This window comes from Sardina pilchardus, chromosome 2, assembly GCF_963854185.1.
Source record: "Sardina pilchardus chromosome 2, fSarPil1.1, whole genome shotgun sequence".
In the NCBI taxonomy this organism is placed as follows: domain Eukaryota; kingdom Metazoa; phylum Chordata; class Actinopteri; order Clupeiformes; family Clupeidae; genus Sardina; species Sardina pilchardus.
In genome coordinates this window covers 22,808,182-22,831,001 of record NC_084995.1, presented here as the reverse complement: position 1 = coordinate 22,831,001, position 22,820 = coordinate 22,808,182, and the positions used below count along the sequence as shown (strand labels likewise).

The 22,820-nt window shown below is 44.1% G+C and overlaps 1 protein-coding gene across 1 annotated transcript in view; it reads right to left on the bottom strand.

The window, feature by feature from the left end:
- Positions 1-22,820, bottom strand: part of LOC134098617 (piezo-type mechanosensitive ion channel component 2) — a 77,277-nt gene that overhangs the window by 25,898 nt on the left and 28,559 nt on the right. Inside the window, exons 11-36 of the mRNA XM_062551660.1 lie at positions 22,445-22,574; positions 20,671-20,867; positions 20,043-20,273; positions 19,411-19,563; positions 18,894-19,076; positions 18,354-18,502; positions 17,616-17,789; positions 15,127-15,398; positions 14,662-14,822; positions 12,217-12,393; positions 11,814-11,936; positions 11,248-11,448; positions 10,714-10,918; positions 10,177-10,278; positions 9,645-9,810; positions 7,447-7,690; positions 7,171-7,281; positions 6,067-6,218; positions 5,746-5,835; positions 5,279-5,403; positions 4,767-4,829; positions 3,239-3,342; positions 1,997-2,114; positions 1,747-1,815; positions 1,161-1,327; positions 695-897 (exon numbers count right to left, since the gene is read on the bottom strand). Coding sequence (XP_062407644.1) covers positions 695-897; positions 1,161-1,327; positions 1,747-1,815; positions 1,997-2,114; positions 3,239-3,342; positions 4,767-4,829; positions 5,279-5,403; positions 5,746-5,835; positions 6,067-6,218; positions 7,171-7,281; positions 7,447-7,690; positions 9,645-9,810; positions 10,177-10,278; positions 10,714-10,918; positions 11,248-11,448; positions 11,814-11,936; positions 12,217-12,393; positions 14,662-14,822; positions 15,127-15,398; positions 17,616-17,789; positions 18,354-18,502; positions 18,894-19,076; positions 19,411-19,563; positions 20,043-20,273; positions 20,671-20,867; positions 22,445-22,574 — 4,070 coding nt within the window. The remainder of the gene's footprint in view (positions 1-694; positions 898-1,160; positions 1,328-1,746; positions 1,816-1,996; positions 2,115-3,238; positions 3,343-4,766; positions 4,830-5,278; positions 5,404-5,745; positions 5,836-6,066; positions 6,219-7,170; positions 7,282-7,446; positions 7,691-9,644; positions 9,811-10,176; positions 10,279-10,713; positions 10,919-11,247; positions 11,449-11,813; positions 11,937-12,216; positions 12,394-14,661; positions 14,823-15,126; positions 15,399-17,615; positions 17,790-18,353; positions 18,503-18,893; positions 19,077-19,410; positions 19,564-20,042; positions 20,274-20,670; positions 20,868-22,444; positions 22,575-22,820) is intronic.

The window sequence follows — 22,820 nt, the reverse complement described above, 5'->3', positions numbered from 1 at the left end:
ACTCAGTCTATCTGTTTAAGTTGTACTGAAACTTCATAACTTCTGTTGAAAACCTTTACTTTTGGTTAGTAGATGCTTTCAACATTGAATAACATTGAACATTACAATAGCCATGTTTACATGGACAGTTTTTTTGTCATTCCGATTAAACTATTCCGATTGAACATTTTGCGCCATCTGTTTACATGGGCTACTTTTTATTCCGATCAGGTGCTTGTAAGCGCTTTAGATTCTTTGATCGGAATAGCCGTTGTTTGCTACTTTTCATTGGGAAGATATTAGCAATCAATCCGAATGACCATATACATGAGTGTTCATTCGCAATAGGAACGGACTACACCACCTCTTCTATTCCGATCACAATTTTGATCGGATCAGGAATTTCATTCCGATTGCGGCGTTTATATGGCGATTTTTATTTTCCGATTGAGCAGTTTTTCCGTTTCTAATTGGAATAGAAGTGTCCATGTAAACGTAGCTGATATCATCCAAATAGTGGAAACAATAGTTTCTCTTACTGTCTGTAAAAAAAAAAGACAAGTGGATCAGGGATGAGCTGGACCCACAAAAAGAATTATCGGCACATTATTGCATCACGACTCAACAACCGGAAAGTGCACTATGAGTGTGTGTTCCGAGCACAGGGGGTGTGTCATATAACGGGAAGGTGCCACTGATCTCAGTGATCTCAGACCTGGACATGCTGTCTCGCGACGCCATGGAGTCTCTGGAGTCCTGGCTGTCCACCCTGTAGGCGGCCCGCCTCCGTCTGACCCGGTGGGAGCCGGACATGGAGTCCTCCTCGCTGATGCGGTCCAGACCGGACTCGCGGGACATGGCCAAGCACATCTGCTTCTGGTAGTACACCTGGATGCTCTCCCGCGACGGGACGTTGCCCTGTTTCACAAGGAGGGGCCAGTTTATACCTCTATATGACATAACACTGACTTACAGAATGGAATGGATATTCATAGTGTATGGTGTGTGTGTGTGTGTGTGTGTGTGTGTCTGTGTGTGTGTGTGTGTGTGTGTGTATACAGTATGTGTGTGTTTGTGTGCATATGTGCGTGCGTGTGTGTGTGTGCGTGTGTGTGTGTGTGTGTGTGTGTGTGCATGTGCATGTGCATGTGTGTGTGTGTGTGTGTGTGTGTGACCGGTACCTTTTTGACCTCCCTGGTGAGCATGCAGCGCTCAATGCGGAGCACGGTGGAGATGTCGATGTACTCTCTGCACATGGAGTTCATCCACATGGTCAGACTGTCGATGGTAGTCAGCAGGAGAACCCACGTGAACTTGATGATGTTGAAGACACGCTTGATGATGTTGTCTGTCACGCGGCGTATAGTTTGCACAAACAAAAATAAAACACATTTTATATTTACTGTATATTTTCTAACATAAAACAGACACATTTATTAACAAAGAAAAATCTCCAGTTTTCAACATTTACCATGTTGTAAGTGGCTTTGGTTAAAAAGTGCCAAATGTAATGCAATGTAACGTAACATGGAGTAAATGAAATAAACAGACTTTAGTCTGTTTGGTAAACAGAATGGTATATTTTGGATGGATGTAAACAATGACAACGCCTGCTGTATGTTATCCTGTAGTGCTAGCTCCAGCGAGATTTCAACATTAGCTTATGCAAAGAGCCTTGAGACACTGCTCTCAGTTAATGGCGCTCTATAAATAAATCAAATGAAGGTCAGAAATGATCTCCTTGAGCTCCACTCCCAGACTGCTGACCTGGAGACTTCTTCCCATCCTCCTCGTTCTCCGACTGCTCCGAGTCTCCCACCTCGATGGTCACATGACCTGCAGGAGAGAGGAGGGGTACAGCTCGTAAGAGAGCGAGCAGTGCCCAGGGTGAACTGCTCCACACCAAATACACACAGGAAGGCATAGGCAAGGCTTTGGATCAGTCGATAAGATATGCATGCAGAAACAGTTACAACGGCCTTGACGAGATACGTCTTTGGAGGAGATGAGGAGGTACCCTCTTTCTTGCTCTTCTTGTGTCTTCCTCTCGCATATTTCTTCCAGAATCGTCGCTTCTCTTTGCTCCTCTCCTTCAGGGCGGTTTTGGAGTCAGTGATCCAGGTGTGGTAAACAAACTGCGGAATAGCCAGGGAATACACTTAGAAAGAACATCCACAGAAAAAAAAAAACATTCAATCCAATTCGATGATCAAACGCCCTATTGGGTAGCTATGGAAATGCAAATGACCATGAAATGAAATTATCACAGTGCAAGGCAAGCACAGGCAGAACATAGAGCACACAATGGATGTCAACAATCAGGCTGAGGAGGACACCATCACCACAACAACCACAACACACATACACCAGTCACCATGATCTATGGCAGGAGAGTTTTACTCCACTGAGGGCAAACGTTCCTGATTGAATACTCTACCTGGTGGGCTGAGTGTCTATAGAATGTGAACAATTTGTGGAGGTGAAACTGCCTCAGTGGAGCAAAAGTCATACCTTGGATGTTTCTACCAAAAACTGCATTACCTTAACCTTTTGGGCTGTAAAAAGTCCTGTAAACGGTTGCACAGCATGCACGCTCCAAAGAAAAGCATTCAAATACAACTTCCATTCCATACTGAAAATGTTGAGGTAAAGTGACATCTTGATTTTGATAAAACAGTTGGATCCACCATATCAATCCTTCATATCAAATCCATCACAACAAAGGATGCTTTATGTGACAGCATGGAATGGACAAGTATGGTGCAACAAATGCTACATTCAATTGATTCACCCACAAATCCACCACACAGACCACAAGAGCACCCCCTGCCTTAATACCTTTGCTACCCTGACAACATGATGCAGTATAAGTTTTGGTAGCTTAATGATAGACTTTGGCAAAGCCAAAAGTGCTGAGGCAAACTTTCCAACCGCGCGCTAGAGAGAGGGGAGAAGAGGAACAACAGGGTTACTCCTGCAAAACAACAGGATTACTACTACAATACAGCTGGGTTGCTGCTACAGTACAAGCAATACTGCTACACTACGCTCCCAGGCAGTCAAACACAAACAGGAGATGCAAATTCAGATCCATATGACACACAGTCTGGGCTTAAGGAAGAGAGCAGAACATTAATGTAACACACTATTGTGTGATTGTTACACAGGCCTGTTCAGACAGGTAATGGTCATCCATGTGACATTACATCTCTGTCCAACGATAACAGAAGAAGACAGGAGGGTCTGTCCAGCGCCTCACCTGGAAGGCTGACTTTCTGGGAGGTTCGTCCTCTTTTTTCTCCTCCTCTTCCTCCTCTTCCTCGCTGTCAGTTTCAAATAAGTAATAGTCTCCACTTCTAACCACTGAGGGAAGAAAGACCCAAGCCAGAGTTCACATTCAGTTTCAGCTATATAGCAAGGGACTTATGCCATGTGACTGTAATGTCATATTATTCATTATATAGATCAATAACTATTGGACTGATTAGCCTGGAAAAGAAACACATAACACATAAATAACATAGAGAATCTGAATGAGCAGAATTTCATTAGTTTTGTTCGATACAAGGAAAAATTAGACCAAAATGCAATTCTTCAGAGCTGCAATTACACAGCTAGTGCACACTGCATAGATTGGGAGACTTTAAAGGTGACAACCCACAGAAGCATCCCTATGACATTAGCATATCAATCAAGCAGACAAGATGAGAAGCGGCTTTACGCCTATACCTAACTTGTTTAGTAGGAAGGTAGATGAATGAATAATTTATTAGCCCACACCTACTGTACTGTACTGTGAGTAAGTGTCTAAATCACAACACAAGAAGGGAACGGAAATAGGGAAACTGCCTTGTGTCCTTGAGCAGAAGATTCACCATGGAGGAGAGGAGAGGAGGGGAACAGGAGAAGAAGGAGAGATGCAGGAGTAAGGGACAATGGCTACCATATATCATAAGGGAATGTATAATAAATATGCATACACTGTATGCATATGAGTGTATAATATTGACATTAGATATAAACAGGGGGTACTTCAGAGGTGGACTGTGACCAGAATGGGGATCAAACTGCTGGTCAAGGAGGAGATCCATACAAGAAAACCAACAAAGCATACACATTTATATAAGCAATGCTTGTATGGATTAGCTTCCAAAAGGGTATCTTCATATCATACCCATTTAGACCACTTTTAAAGTTCCCCTGACAATGTAATGAAAAAGATGTAATGTTTCTCCTCGTTCCTCCCACTCCACCACTGAAGCATTCATCTGCTTGCTTCAGAGAGAATTGGGCAGAGATGAAGTGGGTAGAGATCTTGAGGATGATGAGACTTTACATCTTTTTAGTGACATGTGATTTAATACACAACAGAGCGATTCTCTACTGTGGGCTCCATAGACCAACCCCCCTCACTCCCTGACTATGTCAATCAAACAACAATCCAATAGCATCCACCCAATGGCCTTTTCACTTCTCTTTGATGCAAACTACTTTCTATTTAAGGTCCTTCCACATGACGGTATGTGACCGTAAATATGAAAATAGAAATTGTGTTATTTCCGTCATCTTAGTAAGTAGCTATATCTGAGGTAAGTGCAGAGAGGACTCAGAGTCAAGGTGGTAGGATCCTTAAATAGAGCATGAAAAGGAGTGAGCATGGACAATATGGCACGTGTTGTTGTACAGAGTGTCTGTTGGAGCCCAGGGCAGTGTGGGAATCCCCTGAGTTCTGGTCAAGGACACAAGGACCAATGAGAGCAGAGAAGACAGGTGATTGGTCAACCTACTGGAAGCATGGTCAACCCAAGGCCTCCACCACTGCTTTTTTTTGGCCGTCTTTTTCTCTGCTCCTAAAATAAAATGTTGGTGACAACATGAATGAAAATACTGTCTACATGGACTATAACACTCTTGTCTTTGAATAATCATGTGATTATTGTGTACATTATGGGTGTCCACAGCCAGCTGTTTAGTTGGCTTTATCTGTGAAAGATTTGATAATACTGTATGTCCACTTCACTTAACAAATACACTTAACAAACACCTAACATTGCAATCAATCACAGTGCCATATATGCTTTACAAAATATCTCTGTTGCATGTAACAAAACAAATCCTTGTAAACCTTGTGATCAATCAGTCAATGAAAACTTGACCAACCCAAATCATCTTGGCTTTACCGATCATTTTATGGTTACAAAACTTTATAAAGCTATCAAAATATTTCCCATAGTATACATATCTGACTCCTGTCACTGCAAGCCTTAGACGTCCTCTTGTACTGAGATCTCTGCCATACCATCATCATCATCCTCTTCCTCAGGTGGGATGAGGTTCTGGCCATCACCGGACTCCTGGGTCATGGAGAGGATCTTCTCCTTGCCCTTCTTGAACTTCTGCTGCCGGGTCTTAATCCGGTCCATCCTGGTATCAGCACACAGAAGAGAGCAATTGACCCAAAACGACAACTTACAAGCACCATTGTCTGACCTAAGACATAACTATGAAAAGGCACCTCTATGCTCGCCTCCTTGACCCATATGCCATCTATATACTGTGATATGGATCTCTGTCTGCAATAAAGCTTTATATATTGAAACAGGTCCTCCAAACAAATACGGTAAACAGCATGCTTACTGGAGCTAGCAGACATCAGACATTTAGCATATAACTAATGGATTACATCATGGCTGATTAAAGGCCCCTGTTTCCCAGGGTGCATCATGCCTCAGAAAGAGTTAGCATATAACTAGAAAAGGATCCCACTGTCTCTTCAGCTGCTCCATCGACTTGTTCTCCTCCTCCAGCCGAGCCTTGACTGCCTTCACGATGGTGGCCTGGAACAGCTCGGCCCCTCTGCAGGAATAACGCATGTCAAGATCTCAGCGGGGCGTGTGTGTGTGTTTGAGAGTGTGGTGTGTGTGTGTGTGTGTGTGTGTGTGTGTGTGTGTGTGTGTGTGTGTGTGTGTTTGTGTGTGAGAGAGTGTGGTGTGTGTGTGTGTGTGTGAGAGAGAGTGTGGTGTGTGTGTGTGTGTGTGTGTGTGTGTGTGTGTGTGTTGTTTTTCTGACGGACCCTCTCCCCTGTACCTGGAGGCGAGGATCTGTGCGGCCCTGATGTCAGCTACCACATGCAGGAAGTAGTAGCTCATGAAGACGCGCCGCTGGAGCAGCAGGAAGGCGAAACAGATACTGTCCCAGATGATACCTGCCTCGTCGCTAGGCAACTCACACTGTGTCTCCTCTACCACAACACAAAACAAAACAGCAAAGAGCCAGCCAGGTTAGTTACAGCATTATTACTAAAGAATTTTGAACATGGGGTTTCTACTCATGGGGTTTCTACCATGGGGCATCAAATTGCATCACACTGTGTCTCCTCGACCACAAAAAAAAAAACAGCAAAGAGCTAGCCAGGCGAGTTACAGTATTATTACCAAAGGAATTCTAACATGAGGTTTATATCATTGGGTATCAAATTGGCAACGACGTAATGCACAGATATGATGCATTAGCATCTTAGAAGGTGAATTTCAGAGAGGAGCCATGTGCAAGATAAAAAGTGCAACAACAAAAAAGTTTTTGAGCCATTATCATCATCATCGACTCAAACAATGAAAAATGTCAGACGTAAAATTTAGCATATAAGAACTATCAAACAGCTTGGAAACGAGAGCTAGTGGAGCGCGGTAAGGTCGTGCAGTGGAATAAAGAGACGGACTCCCAGGTCTGGTGTGGGTGAGGAGTAGATTGGATGCCAGCTGTGGTAATAATACACATCAGCAGCTTGTAATTCTCAGGAATGATTTTCAGTGATGAGCTCAGCTGCTGGCACGGCTCGGCCGTTATGACCGCCAGATCACAAGACGGTAAATCTGCAGCGCAGCTTTGCCACCAGAGGAGCGCATATTCACACTGTGCACGGACCTTGGATGACCACATAGTCGGTCTGATGACCAGCCATACTGTACACATTTATGTGTGATTTTTATTAATCAATGTTAATTGATTTTTTTTTATCATACAGTAGTATTTTGAATAGGTTTGATATAATATAAATACAGATGTTTATATACTGTACATTCATTAATAAAACAAATATGATTTAATGTGTGTGTGTGTGTGTGTGTGTGTGTGTGTGTGTGTGTGTGTGTGTGTGTGTGTAATGAAGTAAGTCTGAGTACCTTTCATAGCTTTGATTTCATCGTAGACTTTGTAGTCTTTAATGGTGCAGGCGAGACTGAACAACTGGATCAGCCAGCACTGTTTCACCATCAGGTCTTTGATGTAGCCACAGGCAAGGATCTGTACACACACAGCACATCCAGTGGACAATCAGCCATTTTGTCAACAGCACATCTGCAGATATATCTAACAACTACTGTACACAATCAGATGGGCTGAACAGGAAAGGGAGAGAATAGGAACATCAGCGTGGAATGTACAGGTATAAAGCCGTGTGCTTCTTACAGACAGTATGTTCTTCATGGTGATGACAAAGATGTTGTAGGCGATGAGGAAGTCCCAGTAGTGGAGGATCTTCTTGATGGGCTTGAGCAGCAGGTCTCCGCCAAAGAGCAGGAAGTAGAAGCAGGCCACCAGGTAGCCCATGCAGAAGATGCTGATACGCGTGGTGCCCGTGATGAAGATGATGGTGAGCACGAACCAGAACAGGTAGCTGAACATGATCACCTTCAACATGTCCAGGTATGACCTGCCAGAGATAGGGGTTGGAGGATTAGTGAGTGACACATACTTTCTGTCTTTCATTCAACAACGCTGTGACTCACAGTGACTCACAGTTCAAGGGAAAGCATACGCTTTTACGCTCATAGGACTTTCTACCAAAAGAACTGCAAAGTGAAATCAAGTCTACAACTTTTGTTTTGTTTGAGCACCTTGCTCCACTAGGTTAAGTACAGGAGTGCTCTTGTCTGGCAATCTCTTACATCTTACATGATTCTGCATATTTGGATTAATTTCCAAGAGAGTACACACCAACACCCCGAGAATATACACCATACATAAATAACACCCACACACACACACACAAACACACACAAAGCACTGAAACTCCTACTACATTTACAAGGCCAGAAGTCCTCCTGTTTGGCCCTGTGTCCATCATGCATCTGTCTCTCTCTGAGACTCACAGGAAAAATCTGAAGCCGCAACAGAGGCGTCCGAGCGCTCTGATGAAAAGTGTGATGCTGCGATACGGCCTTGCTATGATGGGCCCCAAAATGGATGGCTCAACCTTGTCTGTGATGCTCAATCATCACATGGCCCCCCTACAACCCCACCCCCACCCCCCGCTCCTACCTGCACTCCATACTTAAAAGCTACTTATCGAGTTAGGGGGAAAGAAAATAGCATCCGAGCCCAAGAAAGGCCAGGCCAGATGGAGGGAGTGATTGAGGCCCATAGATTTTTCCCTCTTCCATCTGTAACCCGATCGGCCGGCGAGAGAGACGAGAGAGTGCACTGTGTGCCTGAGAGGGAACCAGCCCCGCTAGGTCAGGGTGGGGAGCAGAGCAGAGGAGAGGAGAGGAGAGGAGAGGAGAGGAGAGGAGAGGAGAGGAGAGGTGTCCTCTTAGCCAGGCTTGTTGATGGACAGACAGGCTGTTAATGAAAGAGTTCTCCACTTTGCGCACCAAAACAGTGGGGGATATGGACAGGGTGTAATCAATTAGGGGCCGGCAGTCTGGGACCCAGCACACCCTCTCTCTACCACTTCCTCTCTTTCTCTCTCTCTCTCTCTCACTCTCTCTATCTATCTGTCTCTATCTCTCTCTAGCTCTATCACTGTCTCCATCTATGCCTCTCAATCGCTCTCTTATAGTCTCTATCAGGACACATCTCCTAATCCCTGCGGTTGGGCCATTCCCAGGCCAGTACTCCCAGACAGTATCAGAGATAAGATTATTAGATTGAAATACGTGTACACTATCATTATGGAGTAATGTCTGCCATGCCATTGTTGAGTAGCCTGTTGTAGTGCTATGTAGTCTTTTCTGCTATAGCATAGACATTCTTAGGAAACTTCTATGGCAGTTATATAACTGATATGTGCTTCTGTAAAAACATGCACAAATCCAAAAAAGTAAATTAGGATCGAACATTAGTCTGGGGAGTCTGTGCTATATTTCTACTGCACAAGAGGCATGATCAATGGGCATAAAGTAGTTAAAATGATTCTGTACGCATTCAGATAGTCCCTCAACCAATCAGGCCAACGATCCGGATGCGCCCGGTGGACAAGCCTGTTAGTGATTGGTTCCCACAAACGTGGACAGGAAGCAGAAGAGATAAATGTGCAGGTTTCCAGCCTGAGCTGCGGGGCGAAATACAACTTCTATGGTAGTTCTATAGTGACTGATTTGTACTTCTGTCATTAAAAAAATGCACAAATCCATAAAGTGAATTGGTCCAAATCTTCATCAGGTTATTCAATCAATAATTTCAACAATGCAACCCAGTTTGTTTTAAGTGTTATAAAGCACCAATTTAAAGGTTGTTTTTTTTTTCAAATTGCTCTCTGCAGTCTATTTGAACTCTGTGGTCGAGAATCTGTGGTCCTTCCAAATCGGTGATGAGCCATGTGATGAGCCCAGTTAACTGGGACAGTGATGCATCCCTGAATGCCCTCTGGATGCTCCGCTCTGTACCTGCAGTGGATGAAGTCTGGCACTGGGTTGTAGACACTGAAGGAGGCAGCGTCCAGGTCTCGGCAGATCTCCACGTTGTCTCCGGCCATGAGACGCACGGCCGCCTTGTTCTCATCGTCAAACACCTGCCTCTGCATCGATGCGCACAACAGCAGCATGAAGTCATCTGCATAGAGAGAGAGACAGAGAGAGAGAGAGAGAGAAACAGATAAAGAGAGAGAAAGAAAGAGAGGGCATAGGGGTGTTCAATCATTGAGATAAGAATGTGACTTTTCTCCCTGACCAGACCGGCATTATATTGTGGCGAGGTGCGGTGTAGAGACTATGTTTGATGACCGTTTGATACCGGACCATTAGAAATGTCTGTCACCTTGGATAAACATGTCTGCTGAATACCTGGCCTTTAGCTTTTCCGTTTTTACATGATTTAGAGTAATACCAGAATACAACCAGAGCACCATGCCAAGAGCACACCGTAACGTTTTTATAGGTTTGACCTAAGCAGTATTAGGTGAATCATGGTGGGACTTACAGGCGAGAAACGTGGGATTGGGTTTAGTGTGAAAGTCAGGTAGAAAGAGCCATTTGATCACATTTGAGTCTGTGGTAGAGCTTGGAAACCTCCAGGGGTACTCTGCACACAAAACACAAGACAATCATCAGTAATCTACCACATCTATCTCCTGAATATCTACTTACAGTATAATATAATGGCAATGGGCTTTGGGCATGTATGTTGTCTCTTGTAACTATAAGGCTCTCAGGAACATCAAGCCCCATGACAAAATTAAACACGATCACATTTGGGCACTGCACCATACAGTACATGAGAAACAAAAAATATTACACAGCAATAATAAGACAATATTCCATTGTGATCCCTTGGGGGGGTTGGAAGGGGCAAGTGGCAGCACATCACAAATCAATCCATACTTATGATATATCAAATAATGAAATAAAAGCAAACTATACTGCATTAGATCTTGAAATGTGGCATCATATCAGTATCACTATCAACACCCACACACATAGGTACAAACAACTGTAACGTCAGTGCAGGCTTTGCCACCTTTGCAGGCTGCTGGTGGTATTCCGATGCACATAAAGTACTGCAGGGTGAGCAGGCAGGCCAGGAAGCAGCAGTATTTGGGCCAGATCTCGGCGATGGCTTTCCTCCGCCGCCGGTACATGACTGCTATCAGGCCAAAAGCATGGAACACGGCATAGAGGTCCATCCTCTGTCCAATCACATTGACCACAAGCAGGAAGCACACCTGTTTGATGCACAAATAAAGACGGACAAAATATAATTTGACCTGAATTAAATAGAACTTAATTGAATTTGATTAAACATTGAATATTTGAAGAGCTCTTTTCCAAAACGCTAGAAATCCATTTTTTAAAACGTTAAAAAGTAACGTTGTTTAATTGTGCATTTCAGGTAAAACAATAAAAATGCAGTTGTTTTGCTTTGATTGAGTAATGATAAATCAACTAAACATAACCCAATAAATGAAATTTAATTAAAATGGTGGATAGCCTATAGCGTTTTGGAAAATAACTCTTTTAATTCTTTAAATACATTTAAACTTGTTTCTCAAACCTCAAGCCCAAACTTGTAGAAGGAGTAGTTGATGAAGTATTTGACACAGTTGACAATGCCCATGTCAAGGTGCTGCCGTGTGATGTCATGGAAGATAGTTCTGGACGGGGGTGGGCTGAGGTTGTTATGCAGGCGGTAGTACTCCTGGTGTCGGTAGATGGTCACCTCAAAGGCAAGGATGGCCAGCATCAATAAGTTGTTCTAGAACAAAGAATATTGCAAAATGTCATCAATCATGACAGCACATATACATATACAGTCTGATTCTTGACAATAACTCTCTGGGTCAGAACAAAAAGCACATCAGCAGAAGAAGCATTTTAGCTTTATTAACACGGGAAAGCAGCCAAAAGCCTCATTCATGCTCATTTTTTAAAACAGATAAGGGTAAAGACATGGATGGATGTCAGGATCCATTCTCTGCGTTTATCACGTCCATTCACCTTACGAATAAAGACGAAACGGATCAATGTATGAAACGAACATAGCCATTTACGTTTGAAAAAGGAGCAGGCTTCATTCAGGGACGTTTCCCATCCAAATCAGGTGCTTACTCCTTAACTCACCCTGAGATTCTCCAGCAACTGATCGAACTTCTTCAGACCCACCCAGTTGGAGGGATCAACAAGGTCTTTATACAGTAGGGACTCTTTCAGCTCAACCACCTGCTTCGGTTGATAGCCTTCAGCCTGGAGAGGACACAGGAGTAAGTCAGAAGAAATGGGGCACTTCAGAACAACACTGATGTCTTGGTCTCTCCGTGTCCAGCGTTTGTCATGAATTTTGTAGGATCCATCACAAGCAAGCTGTTTTTGTTTTGTTTTATGCTATTCTTTAGCTTTAAATCAGCATATTAAGAATGAAGATACACTAACACACACACAAACACACATACACACATACACGCACGCACACACACACACACACACACACACACACACACACACACACACATCTTGTATTACTAACCAAGGAACAGTTACTGGAGTATGTGCTTGGCTCAAAGGACTTCAGTTGGTACAACATCTTGCAGATGATGATGACGCAGGTCCAGACGGTGCAGACGCTGGAGGCGAGGGGGCGGAACTGACTGTAGGGCATGGCGAACGCCCACGACACCAGGAACACATAGTTAAACAAGGACACCTGCAATTCAACACACACACACACACACACACACACACACACACACACACACACACACACACACACACATGTAATTGTTTTCATTTGGATCCGAAGAGCAAGCAAGGCAAACAAGATCCAAATATTTTGGGAGGAAACACTGACAAGGTAACAAGGTTAACATGACACACAGACACACGCGCCCGCACACACACACACACACACACGCGCGCGCGTCACAGTGTGCAGAAATATTAGCAATGTACTCCTGTTTGTCGTGTCTTAATATACTTATTACAGTGCATGAAAATGCACTGTACTGTTCTTCCTAGTCTTCTACTTCAACTTCTTATTATTCTTCTTCTAACGCACGCAATTCAGCTTGAACCGTTTAACGTAGAAACTTCATTCAAACTGTGTTACGTAGATCTTACTTAGGACATTGGAGGGATGTATTTTTCAACTTTGAAACTTTTATACTTTTTAAACTATTAGTTAAAAACTATTACAATTCCCCCCATAGACTTAACATTGCTCATTATGACATCATGGCAGCAATTAGACTCATCTGCCAGCTGGCCAGCCACCTGGGAACCAACTGTCATTTTCTCAGGCTTTAAGCATACAATCACTCTGAAGACTACATATCCTGTTAAACTGTTTGCTCTGTCCACAACTGTTTCAAAATAAAAGTCATCACTGCAATAATACACTATAAAATCATTTAACCATTATAACTACTCAACTATTTAACTGTTCAACCATTCCAACTGTCAATTATCTTCAACTATGCCTCCAGTCAACTACATGAAACCTCCATGTACCTAGCAACCAACATAGCAACCATTAAAATTAAGCGTTTATGACCGTTTCCATAGCAACCAACATGATTATACTACTGTAACTTCTTTATTCCTCATAGTGGCCACCATGTATACCCTAGCAACAAATGTTTTAATATAAAAGTCCTCACTAGCAAGTTAGCTAGTTAGCATGGTTAGCATAGTTAGCATTGTTACCATAGTTAGCATTTTAGCATAACTGTTAGAAATCATTAGCTAAGTTAGCTAATCAATCTGGTTAGCATTGTTAGCATAGTTAGCATTTTAGCATAACTGTTAGAAATCATTAGCTAAGTTAGCTAATCAATCTGGTTAGCATTGTTAGCTTAGTTAGCATTGTTAGCATTTTTAGCATTACTGTCAAAAATCATCAACTAAGTTAGCTAATCAACCTGGTTAGCATTGTTTGCATAGCTAGCATTTTTAGCATTAGCAACTGCTAGAAATCATTAGCTAAGTTAGCTAATCAACCTGGTTAGCACTGTTAACATAGTTACCATGGTTAACATTTTTACCATAACTACAAGAAATCAGTAGCTAAGTTAACCAATCAACCTCATTGTTACCATAGTTAACATTTTAACATGAATAGAAATCATTAGTTAAGTTAGAACTGGAATGTTTAAGCTTTAAACTGTCTACCTTCACACTATCAACTTTCTTTAAACTATGCAATCACCATGTTTACCCTAGCTACACCTTAGTAACCATATCTACATTATCTATCTATTTTTGCATTTTCATGCACTGGTAATTCCTTGGAATTGCATTTCTAGTTTTATTTTTGTGATGTTACTGTGTCTTGTGTGCTGTGTTGTGATTTTGCTTTGCATTCATGTGTGAGCCTTTATAATCCCTTGACAGGTGATCCAAATCAATCCTGAACTGATGAAAATGAACTGAAGGACTCTGAACTATCTAGCCTATTGGAGCAGGACTGCCTAGTTATATAAATGGGGAACAGGTGTGGGGGAATGCTTTTTGCAACTATATTTGCAGGACAAACAAGCTCAGAACCAGAGGGGAACCAGGACAGAGCAACTGCGAGCGTGGATGCAAGGAGTGATGATGTCATCGAGCTGGAGAACTGTGTGTGACCGACGAAGCATTGCTGACTGTTGGTTGCACTGAGCTGGCTAGTGTTTTCATGACTGCGGTGTACAGTGTAAATTCAGTGCTATTTTAGTGCAAAGTGATTCAACAGAGGATGGGGAATAACAAGTATTGGGATAAGACATTCAGGCTTTGGAACAGAGATAGATTCAGCAACTATTCATGGGTTTCACCAGGTCCCTTTCCACAGGTGTATTAATCAAGCACCATGCAGCCTGCATTCATAATGTGGGCGCTTGATTTTATACACCTGTGGAAAGGGACCTCATGAATAGGCTTTTTACACACAGAGTATGAGGCATGCGGTACTGATGAAGTATTCCCAGGGCCTCACCTCTTTGACTGACACCAGTATGATGCAGGAGGAGACGATCTTGATGATGTGGATCTCCAGGAGCCACCAAATGAAGAGCTGGAGCTTGTGGAAATATTCCAGAAACTTCAGGAAGAGGACAGTCAGCCGGTCCACCACCAAATGCCACTTGTTCTTCAGGTCTACACGCACCAAAACTTATGATCAGTTCAAAATGTACAAATATTCAGGAGCACACATTTACATCTTATGTGTACCTTACTTTCATTACATACATTGTGCACCTAAAACATAGCTATGATTATGGTTAGTGGCAATACTGACCATAGGATCATCCCCTGCTTTACAGTAGTAGGTAACGAGAGCAGGGATGGGATGAAACTAACTGACTGAAGCTGACCCTCATAATCCTCACCCCCTGGAAGGGAGGGTTGAAGGAAAAGAAGGAAAGAAAAAAAGACAGGAAGGAAAGAACTTCGTCCCTACCTGAGCTCTGGTCAGAGGGGGGCTCTGGCTCTGAGGCAGCGCTCGGGACGCTGCGGACGCTGGGCACGCTCCGGACGCTCTCGTCCTGGCTGGACAGCATCATGGACGGCTGCCTGGACTTGGGCCTCTCCAGCCCCACCACCAGCACCAGCTTCTCGTCCTCCCGCTCCGGCTCCCGCTCCGAGCTGCCGCTCTGCTCCTTCAGCAGCGGGTCGGGGGACGACGAGCTCAGCATGGTGATGTCCGCCAAGCTGCCCTCGGGGTGCGCCAGCCTAGTGGGCACGGGGAGGGGGGGGGGGGGGGGGGCGTTACAGCAGCAGCACAGAGACAGTAGGGATCGCACACACATGCAGACACACGCACACACACACAGGTGTACACGCACACAGATCCACACACACACACACACACACAAACACACACACACACACACACACACAGACATAAGGGATTGCACACACATGCAGACACACACACACACACACACACACACACATAAACGTACACACATACTGACCCACACACACACACATACACATACACATACACATACACATACAGACAAACTCATGGAATCAAAGCATCACAGGTTCAGCCTAATGATCTCATACAGCAGCAATGCAGCCTCACGGAGGCATGTCAGAGAAGCCATAGCCCATGTCCTTTGCCATCTCAAAGTAAATAAAAACAAACAAGTACTGTACATATAAATACAAACGAAAACAAGCAAGAAAACAAATGTGAATTATCAATAATTCCCAGTGATAAAGAGCATACAAATCATAAAGAAAAAAACTTTAAGAAATTGATTTGTCATCGCAATAATCCTGGTCTTGGCATACTGTTGGGTGTGGGGATTTGATGCTGCTATTCAGGACTGCAGGGGGAACAGACTCAGGCAGTGGCGCTCAGGGTTTCTCTGGGATTGCATGACATGGCCGCATGTCAGGGTCAAGCTTATAGGGACCTCCAACACAAACCCACTTACTTGCTCTCGGGAGAGGGGATTTTTTCCTTGATGCTGATCAAGAAAGAAGTGAGTTATGGAGGGGAAAGAGAGACAGATGAAAATACACGCTTGATATGGCGAAGTCCTCTATTTCTTTCTGTGGAGGGAAGCTACGTTTACAGAGAAGCGATGCCTTCATTGTAAGAGCATAAGCCAAGGGCATCACAAAGGTGTGGGACTAGGACAGGAAGTGCTGAAAAAGAGAGTGGTTTAATCATGCAACGTTGTGCTTAAGTGAGAGAGAAGGAGAGGACAGTGTTGGTGAGGATATGGATGAAGGGTTGTCAAGGCTGCATAACAACAAGGCAGGAATAACAGGAAGTCAGGAAGTCAAAGTGTGGACCACCAAGGTCCTGGTGGTTAAGACTTAAGGGGAAACAGGGTCAGCACAACTACATGATACAGAATACTCTATCTCAGAAAGCTACAAACAGTCAGTCCAATGTGTGAGTATGTCCACTAGATTGTATATATACTGTATATATAGATTGTATATACTGTATATATACAGTATATATACACAGTAGCTGTATGATATTGGAAAAACTGTTTGCATATTCACTTAGTTCCCAGAACAAATTACATACAGTAGAGCAATACATTGAGTGGGGCACAGAGGTAGGGAGGGGGGGGGGGACTGAGTCATTCACATAGAGTCTATGGGAACCAGAAGAAGCAAGCAGTGACCCACCTATTCATGATAAGATAGACACGGCTAACGACTTTGGCATAGCTGTGTCAGGCAATGGATGGATGAACAGATGAAGAGAGAGAGAGAGAGAGCGAGAGAGAGCGATGAGAGAGTGAGGATGAGTGAGGCAAAAGCAGTATTCAGAACACATCAAGATAGCGTGGCACCCAGGCAGATGGTAAAATGGGCATGAGAGATGGCATGAGATAGCATAGATAGAATTGCAATGGAAGAGCAAGCAATGACTGATCAATGACTGATTATCATTACGTCATACTACAACAGATGACAAGTCTCTGGATTGCGATTGAAAAGATGACTGAAGAGTCGTAAAGCAAAGTTGAAAGTGACAGTAAAGAATACCTCCGGAATAAAAACAAACTAGTTTTCTGGGCATGTAGCTACCTGTATAAATGTTGTCGGTATGTGTTCAGTTTCCATGTGAAAAATATACTTTCCACATTGAGCACTATGCTAGTGAGTGTGTGGACTCTTAAATAGGCTAGTCCTTACCTAGAGACATTATGGTTATGGTTACGGTTATGGTTATGGTTACTGTATTTAGCAGATACATTTATCCAAAGTCACTTACAATGTTATGAGCCCCATCAGTCTCTGCAGACAACTGATCTTATATTACCTGATCCAGTCTCCATTTCTATTATCACATGAGACAACACAGGGATCTGGGGTCAACAACACTGGAGTCTGGGGTCAACAACACTGGGCTCTGGGATCAACAACGCTGGGCTCTGGTTCTAGACTGGGAGGGGTCTCCACAACTCTTACCTGTAGATGCTGCTGTCCTGTTTGGTGACGACGGCCTTGAGGTCGGTGAGCTGCAAGAAGCGCTCGTGGAAGTAGTGCAGGTGCAGGATGGTGACCAGCAGGAAGGACGCGGGGATGAAGATGCGCGCAAACAGCTCCGTCGTCACAAACTGCTCCAGACCGAGATCCTTCAGTCTGCAACAGAGAGATGAACAGAGAGAGAGAGAGAGAGAGAGAGAGAGACAGAGACGGACAGACAGACATATAGGCAGACAGAGACAGACAAACAGAGAAACACACACAGAGAGACAGGGAAGACCGGGACAAATGAGCAAGAGAGTGTGAGAATGAGAGAGAAAGTTGTCCTTCTTTGCTATGCTGATCAGTCTTGCGCAACACTATAGCTCACTATAGCACACCTTCACTCTTACACATGACAGGCCTGTGGACTAGCAGGATTATGTTAATACACATGAGCTAATAGACATCTGGGTATAGACCACTGTCTCACCCTGACATGACGTGAACACACTGCAGTGGGCTGCAGTAGTTCTACTCCAGTACTGACCTGACATGGCTGAACATTAGAATACCATCAAAAGCATTGGATCTATCTGGTTTCACCCTAACATGGTGTGTTGCCATGATACACAGTATATATTGTATATACCGGTATACTGTATGTATGTATATGTATACATGTAGGCATTATTAGATTACTAGAGTAGGTGCAGTCGTGTCCGGGTTTCCCAAACTTACTTCTCCTTCTCCCAGCCGGTCATGTTGTGCCAGATTCTGGGCGAGTTCTCAAACTGGAAGGTGTAGACTAGAATGAGCACCAGCATGGTGTACACCACCACGGACATCCAGAAATACTTCAGGATCCTCCTCCACCACTCGTAGTGAACCTGACAAACAGACAGCATCATCATCAGTACTGCTTTTTTTGTGATCAAATCTCCAGCAGTTTAGAGAGGAATCACCTTTTTTTAGGGGAAACTCATCAAATAAATTAACACTTTAGTGTATGTACTGTACTATTCAATACGTTATGCACTGAAAAGCACTAAGGAGCACTATAAGGGGCTAAGGTGAAAATCACTAAGGTGCACTATAGGGGGCTAAGGTGAAAAGCACTAAGGTGCACTATAGGGGGCTAAGGTGAAAAGCACTAGGGTGAACTGAAGCAGGTCAACTGTAAACTGCATTTCAAAAAATGCCTTTAGGTCATTTGCAAACTGGCCAAGACCGGAATGAAAGCGAATGAACGTTTGGGACGGAGAAGGTCAGCCTGTGCACCTGGTAGAGGGCCACGCAGAAGAGGAACATCATCATGTAGATGATCTTGTACATGGCGTTGCCGCCCTGGAAGCTGACGAAGAAGAACATGCCGCCGCAGATGTAGATCCAGTACTTGACCAGCAGGGCCATGACCATGTTGCCCAGCACCTGCATGAGGTCATTCTCGTCCACTTCAGCGTCCTCCTCCTCCTCCGGGTCCTCTACATGACAGCAAGACCACAGCCACACTCAGACCAAAGCACACGAGCCAAGCACACTTCTCACAAGAGTTACAAATGTAAACATAACATGACTGTGTAGGCACAGCAACGGAAATGTACTCATACACTTGAAAACACAACAACAAGTTGACTGAATGCAATAAAGTTATGATAAAATGTCACAAAATACAGGTAAGTGACTAATTGTGTACAGTGTGTAAAAGACTGACTCATAATTGACTCATAACAGACACACATTCCAATTCCCTGCCTGTATCTGCATAATCATCTCAAGAATCGTTGGCGCCATTAGCGGTCTCACCCTTTTTCGGAACGTCCACTTTCACGTCAGACAGGTCCGTCTCCGTCTCCGCCTCTGCCGCCGCCTCGGCCTCCTCGTTGAGCTTGTCCTGCCGCTCCGTCAGCGTCTGATGCAGCAGCAGCCAGAAGCTCAGCAGGCACAGGATCTACAGCGGGGACGCAGCCGAGCACGGGAAGAGACTCTCAACACAAACTCACCCAGCACAACACAACATAAAGAGCTTCATAGGGGCCCTATAAAGCTAGATTCACACTAGCTCTGACCTAATAAAAGTCAGGTTATAAGAAAATGAACTTGTTTTTGCTGGAGCCTGTTACTTACACAAATGTCTTTTGACCTTAAACTGTAAAACAAACTAACCCAATATCGTTAGGTTTCCCAACAGCGCTTCCCAATCATCTCGAAGGCCCTTCACTGGTAAAGTCTAAAATGTGCAGGCGATACCATTCACAAAGCTTTTTCCGCTCTAATGAATTAATGCTTAGCTCAGAGTACAAGTGAGCCTTGAACACAGCCAATACTGTCGATGTGCAACAGCACCCCAATGAGGCGATCAGTGTGTTCATTATTGCCTGGACGAGTGCCTGGTCTCTGCTGCCGTGGGCGGCCCTGTCCGGTGTTTACCTTGGAGCCCAGGTCGGAGAAGGGGACGGGCGACTTGAGGAAGAGGCCTGGCACGCCCGGCACCCGCTCGATGCTCCAGATGTACTGCAGCAGCAGGATGAGGTTGCCGTAGGCGACCATGAAGGGGGAGCTGAGCATGGCGTAGCGGCGGCGGTCGCGCACCATCCACAGCATGCAGGACCACAGCAGCAGGACGAACGTCAGCCAGCTCACGTACGTGATGCTCCACGCCTGGACACACGCGCACGCACACACACGCCCACGCACACACACACACACGCACACACACACACACACACACACACAAGCCAAAAGTTGGACAGCATACAGCTGATACTGATCACGCAGACATTTTAAGGTTTCAGTAACCTTCACTGGACAGAACCCATTAGTAAAAGAGTACTGAATCATGTCAGGTAAGGCAAAAAAGATTATTATAGCACTGACGCAATTCAACATGCTTTACATTTAAAACAGACTATATTGGGACAATACTAACCAGATATTTGGACAATACTAACCATCGAAAAGTAGACACTATGGAAGTAAGCGTTCAGTGCACACTAGCAGTGTACTGACGGAAGTATGCGGTTTGAGACACAGCCCAAGGGCCCAGTGATACACTCACCATCATGGCGATGAGGGCGCAGATGTAGCTCTGCTTCATGACGAACCGGAACACCTTCACCACAGCGCTCGGCCCTTTCTCCTCCTCCTCCTCCTCCTCTCCTTCCCCCTCATCCCCCTCCTCCCCATCCTCCTCATCCTTCTGCTTCTCCTCCTCTGGGATGTCTGTCACTTCGTATACGCCACTGTCTTTTTTCTCTGTGCAGATTCCACGGAGATAAAGACATAGATGGACAGAGAAGAGGAAAGAGTGAGCATTAAACGTGAGCACAGGTAAAACAATTATGTACTGATTTACTGTACTAACATGCATGTCAGTCTGCAGAAAGTGAATGCGGTGACTTGCAATACTATATGGAATTAACCAACCATTCACTCTGTAGTAGAAACATTTTATAACTCACTTTAAACATGAACATCAGCTTCTGATCACACCAAAACTTGTCAACCAACTACCCATGTGACCTTTTGAACACTTGTTGATGATGCAACTGCCTTGTGACCGTGTGACTGATCATTGTTGATGAGGCCTTTCTTCTTGATTGAATCAAGAAGAGGCAAGGCCTTTAAATTCAGAGAGAACACATAACGCAGGAGACTCAGTAGGCCATCGCCCTAAGTGGTGTGCTACGCCGAGTCTCCGGCCGTATAGTCTTGAACTTGTCTTGTCTTGTCTTGTCTAAGTCTTGTTAGCTAATAAATGTCTTACTATGTTTTGCAATCCCAAACTGCCTTTGTCTGCTTGAATTGAATTTTCTTACTTCAACTCCATCAGGTAAACAACGCTTGTTCTCACGCTCATAATTAATCATAACTTGCTGAGCTCAAAACTGAAATGTATCTGAAATGTATAATTCAATGAAGGGCACAGTTGAACCGACTGATCATGAAAGCAAACAGCTGTCAAGCAATGGTTAAATAACAGAACACATGACAACGAACAGAGAGATAGTGCAGGGCAGGAAGTCTACTTGGGAACACTCAAACACTCAAAGTCAAACACTCAAAGTGTAACAAACTGCAGTCTTGGTATCTCCAGGGCAGAGGATGATGTGGAAAAAGAGAAAGGAGAACAAAAGTAAAGGTTGCTTTTGACATGGTCCGAATTTACTGTTGTTGTTGCTGCTGTTTCTGAACATTTTTCTGATTCCTCTATTCATCTAGCAGGCACTTTTAATCCAAAGTGATTTATGTTAACTATATTACAAGGGACTACAGTGGAAGGGCACAACAGTGGAAGCCGGGAATTTAACCCACAACTTTCAGGCTAGTGCACCCCAGCTCATTAACCACTAAACCACTAAGCCACTTTTAATGTGCTGTCACCTGTAGTTTTGATGCATTCTCCGTAATCCCTAATCTATCAAACTGTCTATCTGTCCTCCCATGTGTTTGTGTGAACCTCCCTCCCACAACCTGCATGCAATATAATCATAAGTAAGAAAAGCTCAGGGTGCCATTCTGTGTACCTTTGTCATGCTTTTTCATTCATGTGCGGTCAGTTTGTGGATAATCATGCCACGTTTTAAGGCGCCAATAAAACATATAAAATAAAATAAAATAAAATAAAATAACACCTGAAATGGGAGTTCAGGTCCATCTGCCCCTCAGTGTGTTAATGCTGTGGAACACCACTGATGAGAATGGTCTCTGCCATTCACCACTCAACAGCTCACTCTCACCACTGGACTCTGCTTGGACCCGCACACTTAGACTGAGAGGTTTTGACCACACAATTAGATTTTTGAGAGGCTTTTGTCAGACGTCTGATTCACCTGATATCAAGTTGGTTTGGTCCACTTTGTACTGAGGGGTGGAGTAGACGTCCATTCCGACAGGCCCGTTTTCAGTGTTTCGGGTGGAGACGTAGTCAAAAGACGTCCCGTTTGAAGAGACGACAATTGCCTGAGGTCAGGGGAAAAAACTTACTACAGAGAGGCGAAAATCCCACACACGGTATTGTGAATGTGTACTTTATACAAGCATGTGTGTAAACAAACTTGGTGTAGTGAGCATGTGTGTAAGTAAACACACTACTTGGTGCAGTAAGCATGTTTGTAAGTGTGCACACTTGGTGCAGTGAGCGTGAGTGCATGTGTGCACACTTGGTGCAGTGAGCATGTGTGTAAGTATACACACTTGGTGCAGTGA